General features: G+C 24.4%; 1 protein-coding gene across 3 annotated transcripts; it reads right to left on the bottom strand.

Moving 5' to 3' along the window:
- Positions 1-4,022: 4,022 nt before the first annotated feature.
- On the bottom strand, positions 4,023-8,718 carry LOC126898660 (uncharacterized protein PF3D7_1120600-like). 3 transcript variants are annotated; one of them, XM_050672925.1, is made up of 5 exons: positions 6,337-7,165; positions 5,684-5,932; positions 5,128-5,191; positions 5,010-5,069; positions 4,023-4,353 (listed from the first exon to the last, which is right to left on the bottom strand). In XM_050672925.1, the coding sequence occupies exons 2-5, from the start codon at positions 5,921-5,923 to the stop codon at positions 4,349-4,351; spliced, it is 369 nt and encodes a 122-aa protein (XP_050528882.1). In that variant the 5' UTR covers positions 5,924-5,932; positions 6,337-7,165; the 3' UTR covers positions 4,023-4,348. The 3 variants fall into 3 exon arrangements, with proteins under 3 accessions (XP_050528882.1, XP_050528881.1, XP_050528880.1); XM_050672923.1 differs by lacking the exon at positions 6,337-7,165 and adding an exon at positions 8,431-8,718 and having other exon boundaries at positions 4,025-4,353; XM_050672924.1 differs by lacking the exon at positions 6,337-7,165 and having other exon boundaries at positions 4,024-4,353; positions 5,684-6,036.
- Between the last annotated feature and the right edge of the window lie 2,230 nt (positions 8,719-10,948).

Genomic DNA, 10,948 nt, shown 5'->3' with positions numbered 1-10,948 from the left:
CAGTGGGGTAGCGGCACAGTGGGGTCGTGGCATAGTTGGGTCCAGTATAGATGATATCTGACAGTGATTAAAATCACTATCCTAAAAACGCTTCGATGCAAATCTGTAGATAGTGTTTAATTTATAAAAAAAAATTTGTTAAAATAGCATATTTTTGAATACGGTAGCCTTTTGCGCATAGAAGATAGGTTGTCGGGACAAATTTTTTTATTTTATTTTATAGTACATAAAATAAGCTTTAATTTGATATATGTTTAAAGGACTCAGTATTTCCGGAATATTTTCAAAAATAAGGTTGAAAAAGTTATTTTTTGTAAAAAAGTTACTATTTTAAATNGTATGGCAGCCGTTTCAATGTAGAAGAAAAAGTGTCGGGACAAATTTTTTTTTTTCATTTTATAGCACATAAAATAAGCTTTAATTTGATATATGTTTAAAGGACGCAGTATTTCCGGAACATTTTCAAAAATTAAGTTGAAAAAGTTATTTTTTGTAAAAAAGTTACTATTTTAAATCCTCCCAGTGAGCAGAATAAGTGTTAGATTTTCAAAAAAAATTATATCAAATGAAAGGGAAATATCTAAGGTTTCAATACAAAAAAATATTATTTTTATTTGTTCATTTTTGAAAAAGTTATGGCAGTTTTAAGTACAAAAAACATCCCGATAAAATGTAATTTTTATCGCAAACATTACATTTTTTTTTAAATTTTCGACAGCCATTTGCACATAGAAGATAATGTCGTCGGGACAAATTTTTTTTTTTATTTTATAGTACATGAAATAAGCTTTAATTTGATATATGTTTAAAGGACGCAGTATTTCCGGAACATTTTCAAAAATTAAGTAGAAAATCTTAGTTTTTGTAAAAAAGTTGCTATTTTAAATCTCCCTTAATATAGATTTTCAAAAAAATGATATCAAATGAAAGGTAAATATCTAAGGTTTTAGTATAAAAAAAAATTATGTTGATTTGTTGATTTTTCAAAAAGTTATGGAAGTTTTAAGAAAAAAAAGTGAAAAAATTTCGAAAATTAGCGATTTTTAAATTTGTAATTTTTTTGGATATTTCCCCCATTTGCGGGGAACGAGGGAATTTTTTTCAATTTTTAAATGTAATGTCTTCAACTAGATACGATTTGTGATCTTTTGAAGTATTGTTGAAAGAAATCGGTCCAGTGAGAGCTGAGAAAAAGTGGCAACAGACATAAAAAAAAAAAAAAAAAAAACCACATCATAGTAAAATTAATATCTTCTCCGCTTCGCATCGAAGCTAAAAAATAGTAAAATAATAATAACATGAATATAAATTTCTTCTCACGAGGGAAGACTATAGTGATAGGATCCTTTATATTTATTGAAGTTATTGAATCTAAATGAGATAAATATCAAATGATTTAAAAATTTTATTCATCTCAAAAAAAATGCAAAATATTAAATGCCCCAGACGGTATTGAACTTATTTGACTTATTTCACATCATGTGCGAATGTGACCCTTGACCACACTAAGATCAAACTACTTGAATAAACCTTTTCCTGAAAAAGAAGATATTAAAAACCTAAAACCCAGAGAGATACTTAATTTCGCCAGAAAGACAGGACTGTTTGGTCATCTTTAGAGGTGACTTTATGGTTGGTAATGTATTTTACCCTTTGGTGATAACACTAAGGTGGGTAAACCGAATCAAGACAATTCGGTATGAGGTACGCACAATGGACCAACAGGTCTGAGTGCATGGGCTTTATGTCCACCTCGATAATAACTAAAAAACTAAAACATTTATTTTAATTAGTTTAAGTATGCTCATATAATGTACACGTGAGGGCATGTGCATAAAAGGATTTGGGCGCATCTTGTATAATTATTAACACATGTACTAAATATCAAATATATATGAATAAAGCAAAAAAATGATCTAAGGAATGTTTCCCTTTTAGGTTATGAAAATAACTATTTATCAACACATGTTTCAAACCAGTNATAGTAAAATTAATATCTTCTCCGCTTCACATCGAAGCTAAAAATTGAAAAAATTTCGAAAATTAGTGATTTTTAAATTTGTAATTTTTTTGGAGGTGACTTTTTTTTCAATTTTTGAGGGTAATGTCTTCGACTAGATACGATTTGTAATCTTTTGATGTATAATTGAAAGAAATCGGTTCGGGGAGAGCTGAGATAAAGTAGTAACAGACACAAAAAAAAATAAATAAAAAAATAAACACATCTTAGTAAAACTAATACCTTCTCTGCTTCGCATCGAAGCAAAAATATATATTTTTTTTGATACTATATTTTGCGATTAATACAGTAGTTTATAATAAATCGATTATTCAATAAGTACAAAATCAATTCTACTCATTTCAATTTTATTCAAATATCTTCCCTTGTATTTCTCTAATTTGAATAAGACTTCAAATTTAAATTACTTTTTATTAATCGTGATGTTTTTCTTTAGTTATTGCAATAAAAAAAATATGTTTGTTTATATATTTAGACTTAAATTAAAACCATATATTGTAAAATAAAAATGGATTATACCATTCTTCCAAAAATGGTATATGTGCGTTTTAAAATATACATATATTCATATGATATTTTAAAATCATTTTTCATTATTTTGTTAATAAATTTAAAAATATTTTCATAAACATTTCACTAACATTAATACATTTTTTAAATCATGTTCCAAACGTCAACATGCTTTGTTCTCCTCTATATAAGTCCAAACTGTATAACTGCGCATTTTTATTTGATAGTATCAATGAATACAAAAAACTAAGCACAGTGTAGATGTAGCCATAGTAAAATGAATAAGAAGTATGCTCGATCAAATTAGTGCGAATGATATGCTTAGAGGCAAAATATGCAACCAACAACAAATTTAACGTGACGCCATATGTAAATACATTGCGTTGTATATATTCTATATTAAGGGACACTGTCCCTATTAAGTCAAGTATTTTAATGAACTTTTTTTAGTTAATTTCGGTTTCAAATTTCATTTATAATTTTTTTATTATTATTATAAACTTCAACTATGTTGTAATACATCTTTATTGTATTATCTGCTACACTGTAGTAGTTTATAAACCAAGATTTAACTCGTTGATAAATCTAACTTGAGAAAAACTTTAACTGCATAGTAAAATTTTACAATGTTTAACTGCATATAAATAGTTAAATATCAATTTGTTGTGTAATTACTTACAGTAAGTATAAATTGTTACATTATTTATAAAAAGTGTAGTTTTAATGATTATTTAATAAATTTTTGAATTTTTTTTATTTTTCATTTTTTATGTCCGTGAATTTAGCACCCGAAATTCACTGATAAGTAACCATTGATAAGAATCTAGTAACCATATTGGTATATTATGAACATTAGGTTGCAGCACACGCTATTATCAAGGGGTTTTCTATTTAATAATTTTGAATTAAAAGTAATTGATAGAATTACTCTAGGCTTTATATTGCATTTTGTCAGACTTCAACGTTTATAAACACAATGAATTTTTAAAAAATTTCATCTTTTAAATGGTATACGATTTAGTGACCAACAACGTGGGCAAGTGACTTAAAAAATTAATTTATTGTGAGCATATAGAACGATTTACGATATATCAATATACCTGTGTATAAAACTTCATGAGGGGGTCCATTCCCATCACTTGTACACCTAGAAATTAAGTTTTTTTAATAGCAAATTTTGTGGACTCTTCAATGGTATAAGATTTAATGACCAACAACGTGGGAAAATGACCCTAATAGAAAATTGAAAGTAGAATTATTTTTTATTTTTTGCAATTCTTATATTATGTATACTCATTCTTACAATGTTATTGATAAGACAGAATAAAATATAAAATTATTACATAGGAAATGTAGACAAATCATTTTGACATTTTATACAACGTTAATATAGTTGTTTACACTTGACAATAGGATTGACACTTTGTATTTAATAATAATAATAGAGTAAAAAATAATGACTATTAATAAATTAATTTTTTCTCGGTAAAGAGTGATTTTTAAATGACAAATAATTTATTTATAACTGAAACGTGTGTAATATAATATAATTAAACATTATGTATTTGTTAAAGATAATTCTAAGTTATTTATTTAATTATATTTATTGAAAAGAATAATGTCATTTTAACCAAATGAATATGATGTATCAATAAAAGTGTTGATTATGTTAAACAATAAGATTAAATAAATGAAAATTAATAAAATTCAAAAAACAAAATATAAAATAATGTTATTATAAAATAAAAAATATGTTAAAATGTAATTAAATTTAATATTGACATGTGCCACCCAATGTCCCTCTCTTAAACATGTGTATCATCCTACAACAAAATAAAATTACTATTTTAGTTAAAACACTTAAATATAATTCTATTATAAATTATAACTTTTATTTTATATATTCCAACAATTATTGTATTTTTTGAAAAAAATGGTACAATATTAGTTTCACTTGGGTGTTTTAAGTTAATTAAGTTAATTTTTAAAATANTTCACTTGGGTGTTTTAAGTTAATTAAGTTAATTTTTAAAATACTTTGCTCTTGAATTTTTATTTTGTCTTTGAGATAAATAAAACATTTTGAGGTCCTATCTTGATTTTTACTGTGCTGGTAAAAGATTAAAGTATCCGCATTTTAATAAAATGGGATTTTTTTTAAAATAGTCTTGAGATCTGACAAAAAAAAATCACGAAAATATCCAACACAAATTATATAACCTAAACCACTTCCACTTTCTTCCTATCCTACTCTCGCTGTTCTTTTTATTACAATTTATTTGTGTCTCTCAAGTTTTTAAACTTCATTTGATTCGTCGAAAGATCACATATATATCAAATATATATTCCAAAATTGATTACTAATTACATAAATGATTTTATTTAAATAATTATTTAAAATGTACTATTTGGAATATTTCTTTTTGAGTACCATCAAAGACTGTAAATTCAAATAGTAACTTAGATTTATGGTACTTACGTTTTGGTTTTTTACAATCGCGAGCAATATGGCCCATCAATCCACACCGGTAGCATTTTACTGTCATAAGAGACATATATTAATAATAAAACTTAATGATATATTTGGTTAGACTTACATTTTGGGGGGTTAACTATTCCAAAATTAGCCGATTTCGTGTGTGTGTATATATGTATTATATTCTGTTAACAGATATAACGATTAGTGAGACTATTTCTTATTTCTTTTAATTTAAATTTCACTCCCCATACAATTTAGAAATTAAAAGTAATAATATTTTTACATTAATTTTTGAGAGTTTGAAACTAAACAAGCTTTCAAAAATTATTTTTCCAACCCATACATAATAAACTAACCAAAAAAAAAAATTTTTTTTTGATTTTCCAAAAATCAATAGCACATCAAAAAAAGGTAGCCGTCCAAATTTGAGGTTTTTTGATCAACCTTAAAAAGTCATTGAGAGGCGCATTTCAATTTCCACAGTTTGATAACATGGGAAAATAGGATTTTGGTATAAAATCGTTAATTTTTCAAAGAATATATTTTTTTAATTATTTTTGTAAATTCTAAAAGTTAACACTTTTTACAACAAATATATACATAAAACATTTAATTTTATCTACTTCTTTTTTTGGTCAGTCTAATACATACATATAGTAATTAAATAGACTTACTCCATTTCCTATTATTTTAGGTGTATTACTTTTATTGTATGGATTGTATATTTTATTATTTTTTTTTTTAATTAATTTTGTCTCAATTTTTTCTTGATTGTTTTTTTCTTGAATAATTTTTTCATTATTTATATTTTTTTCATTATTTTTATTTTTTTCTAAATCAATTTGTTCCAAATTTTTTGAGCAGGTTGCCTCGAGGCTGATGTCCATATTTTCTAAATTTAATATTTTTTCCATTTAAATAACCTAAAATAATATTTACAAATATATACATTTAAATGTTTAAAATAACACTGCCCTCCAAAACAAAAGTTGTTAATTGCAAGGGCGTGAGAAATTAAAAAACGTGTTTTGCANCCCTCCAAAACAAAAATTGTTAATTGCAAGGGCGTGAGAAGTTAAAAAACGAGTTTTGCAGAGTTTTCTGTATCTTAACAACAAAGAATTGACTTGATGAAAAATTGTAAAGATATCTTTCCTAAGAAAATCAATATAATATCTACAATATTTGGTTACAATATCTATATTATAGATATTGTAACCAAATATTATAGATTCTATAATATTAAGTTATTACAATAATTTCAGAAAAATGAAAACTGGAGCCTAAAAATACAAAAAACTACAATTTTAATAAATTTTTATTAAACTTTGAGCTTTTTGCGCGCCTTGTTAACATAGTTGTATAAATTTTAATTTTTTAAATAAATTATCTTTAGACGTATAAGAACAAATTTCCTTGCTGCACTCCTCAAGTTTCGAACAAAATTTTTTTTTTATACATATACAACGGGCATTCTAATATCTATACTGTAAAATCAATACGATATTCTGTTTAAAATACTGCTAATGTTTAACACTGCTATACAATCACTGAAGATAACAACTACATGAATTGCATGTCCACCAACTGGTTGTAGTTCAGGTAATAAAAGTAATAATTTTTAGCCGTTCCACAGCTTATCTTGAAATCGTTTGATTAAAGTACGCTGCGTAATTTTAGATCTGCGATTATTAACTAAGATAAATGACTTTTATTTCCCCAGAAAAAAAAGAGTATAATGATGTTATTTTTAAATCGATAAAAAAATTATTGCGATATATTACTAATAGAATAGCTAAAACATTATCGTTTAACATAAAATTTATTAGTTAGCAAAATTTAATTAATCAGTGGATTATATCCATAAATAATAAAAAGGTGTCTAATCATGTATTAAAATTCTATAGATGAATTAAAATTTAAAAAAACCCAGCACAGGGGGATCGCGACACAGTGGTGACATAACATAGTGGGATTAAGTATAATGACATCTGACAGTGATTAAAATCATTATCTTAAAAAACGCATCGATGCAAATCTTTAGATAGTGTTTAATTTTAGGAAGTTGGTGGATTAAACCAAAAACAATGCGATTTTGTATTTCCTTTATTATTCCTGATTAGTAGTTTTTTGATTTAAAACATGAATACATATTTATCATAGCAATTAAATTATAATATGGGATTGATGTTTAATAATTTAGTATTGTAATTTTTTCGGAGAATTAATAAAAAATTATAAAGTAGTTATAACTTTTATGTAAACGTGTATAAAAATTGAAGGGTTTGACACAAAACTTTTTAGATAATAACTTGTTGTTACTTATAAATAAATGGCTTGCAAAAAATTTTCATCAGAGTGAAAAATATAATTTTATTATTTAATGTTTCGTGGTAATTTCAAATTAGCAATTAAATTTTTCTAACGCCAATAATTTTTGATATTATTACTAATTGGTTACAACTTTAGGATATAACTTACAGGAAAATAGTTCTGAATGTTTCAATTGTATCATCTATTTAAACACCAAGATTACATAGAAATGATTAATATTTCTTTTTAAATGATTTATTACGATAAAAAACCAAAAAAAATTGATTTTAAATAATTAATATGTTTTTGATATTTAATATATTAAAAATAATTAAGACATAATATCATTTTTAACCTATTTTGTTGGTCTTTAAAAGTTACCATAACTTTTAGCTCAACTTAAATTTTGAAATTTATTTAATAGAAAAGTTTATGAGAATTAAAATAATATTGTTAAGATTTATATGTACTCAGAAATTTTTATAATTACTATTTATAGTAAATTTATCAGAAAAGCTCAATATTTTTTTGCATATTTATCGTAATAGATCACTTAAATAGAAATAATAGTAATCATTTTCTAGTAACTTTTGGTGCTTAAAAAGAATCCACTGTTGAAATATGCATAACTGAATTAATCTTAATAATTTACTTAAACTAAAAAAATCAATAAAAGAAAGTTGTTAAAAAGATGAACTCAATTGAGCGTATTATAAAATTTGTTATAATTGTAAAAATCCATTGCTAAATTCACGTGAAACTAAAAATAATTTTTTTAAAAATGATTTATATAGCAACATGTTACCAAAAAATTTGTAATATTATAGACTAGTAGTAACTCACAAATAAAGTTAAAAGATTAATAAACTACAAAGTAAAATTATTTAATTTTGTAGTTGAAACCTATTATCATATCAAACCATAAGAAAAACTTTTGTTAGGTATTTTAAAATAAAATAAAATACAAAATCGACAATTTTAACACAAAAATAGCATTCTTTATTGTTTATAGGATTATATTTAGCTTTTTTATTAGGTCCACTAATTATTATTTAATTCATTAAGTCTTCTGCATTACTAATAAATTTTTAAATGATTAAGTACTTACTGGTTTATAATAAATGTATTAAAAATGTATATTTTTGTATTATAAAATGTATATTTGTATTAAACAATGTAAAAAATTGATGTAACTTGTAAGGCGTCAAAAATTGGAGAGAGCGTTCGCCGCCGCCGCTCGGTGGTCGTTCGTGGTTCAGCAGATGGACTTTGCAACTTGGTTAAAAAGCGGGGATATTGTAATCGGGCCTGAATCGCGTTGTAATAAAGCGACTGATGAGAGAAACAAGATATAAATATAATAAGCGTAATGCTAATATGTGGTACCGTGTCAAGTGTTTTATTTAGCATATGCGAATGTATGAGCGCAGACTCGACAGGAAAATTTAAAAATCAAATGTACTAATAAATTTACTTTACTTTAACGAACGATTTATTTTTACATGAGTGGATTTCATTCAAACCGGATTAAGGGCTTATACCCGTGAGTCCACTATCTTAAAAAAACCATCTCGAATTTTACTAGCCTAGTTATGAATAGTGATAGAGATTTTATGGTTTATTTTTTTTGCTCATCATTTTTTATGGTAGCGATGTTTTCCATAGAAAAATAATATATATTGAGATTTTTTTTTTAATTTTTAAAATTGAGATGATTTTTTCAAATTTTTTGCGCTAATAGTCCAGTGAGATCTGAAAAAAACGCACATCATAGTAAAACGAAAATTTCTCAAATTCACATAGAAGCTAAAAACACAAAATTGTACAAAAAAAAGATTGTAAAAAAGATCGTTTGTCGTTTAAAACTATAAAAGGGCTTTTCTGTTAATGTATCATTAACCTTCCCAGGACTTCGGTGCATTATTGTGTATCTATATATTTTTTTAATGAACATAATAAGATTGTATTAATATTGAAGAATTTTTTTTTATTTTGTCCTATTATATGTTGTTGAAATTCATTTTAACCTTTTTTTTATAATTTTCTAATAATTAAAAAAATTAATTAAGATCTGAAAATTTCAATCACACCATATTTTTACACGCTAGAAGTTACTAGAATTGACTGCTAAGCTTTCTATTAAAATTATTTATGATGATATAACTGCAAAAAAAAACAGTAACTTTAACGAAATCGTGAACCTTTCTCATAAATATACTAATAATAGTAATTATACATGTTTCTAATCACATATCAATCTAAACAATACCATTTCTTAAAACTTCATAAAATTTACAATTTAATGATGGTAATTTAAAATATTTATATTGAACCTAAAAAAAAGTTCTGTTATTAAATTCAACGTTTTAAAAATAAATTTTCGTAAAAGAGACTCAAAAATTGGCGTAACATGATGTCATCTTTTTTTGGAGGCTACATTATATTATTGTACATTTGTAACACTGTTTAATTTCTACTCCGCCATATTTATTGAATGTTGTAATTAAAAAACACATTTGTTTATTCATTTCTACGTCTTGTAATCCTGTCGAAGCACGTAAGTATTTATCCTGTCAATTTTAATTACATTTAAATAATTTTTAACTTTGTTTGAAATCATCGATATTTTCCTTTTAATTGATTTTTAATTAATTAAACTTTCTTTTCTGAAAATTAAATTCTATTCTGTTTATGTTAATATTTAAATATAAATTCTAGTCGTTCCATTTATATTGGCCATACTTGAAAATAAGTAGTCTGAACTCACGTAAAACCCAACATTAAAGTTGTTCGATATCATGTGAAACTGATAATAATTTGAGAAAATACTTTTCATTTTAATATGTGAAGAGTACTATTGATATTAGGTATATTTCGATCCAGCTCTCTCATATGATCAACATTATGAAATTAAATTTTTGGATAACAAGAGTTTGATATTTATATACTAAATACCATATTAACTAATATTTCAATAGACTACTGAAAAATCTTTAATATTGACTTGCACCAGTTTTACTCTTACTCCCATATATTTATTAGAAATTGACTTTACTGCCGTTCCACATTTTTTTATAATCTGTATAGTATTTAATATAAAAGTCTAGTCATGGTTTTAATTATTTAATTTTTCAATAATTCATAAGGAAATTTAAACTAAATTGTAACTAGAATAAAATTTTCAAAAGGCTAAATTTATTATTCTCCACACCATGAAAAATATTTTATATATAACAAAAAGTGTAATTTCCTACATTTTTGAGCTGTCCAAGGACCTTCAGCTTTCTATACATGATAAGTTTAATTTTTCCACTAATTTTTTTTTTAAGTAATATTTATTATTAGTAGTAATAATTATGAAATAAAATATTCATTNTTTATTATTAGTAGTAATAATTATGAAATAAAATATTCATTAGGTAAATTTATACACAATTTTCATTTTAAATTATTCTTTACCTGTTAAAATGTTAAATTAATATCAAAACATAGCCAAGTCATAGCATATTTGCAAAACATGATAATTAAAAACCATGTCTCATCAAAAACTTCTTTACAAAGAAAATGTGTTATTTAATGTGTTTTATTTAAAAGAAATTAAAAATATCAAATATGATGAATTCAAA

The sequence above is a fragment of the Daktulosphaira vitifoliae genome, unplaced genomic scaffold (genome assembly GCF_025091365.1).
Source record: "Daktulosphaira vitifoliae isolate Bord-2020 unplaced genomic scaffold, ASM2509136v1 Scaffold_2, whole genome shotgun sequence".
NCBI lineage: Eukaryota > Metazoa > Arthropoda > Insecta > Hemiptera > Phylloxeridae > Daktulosphaira > Daktulosphaira vitifoliae.
This window is presented reverse-complemented; position numbering and strand designations above follow the sequence as displayed.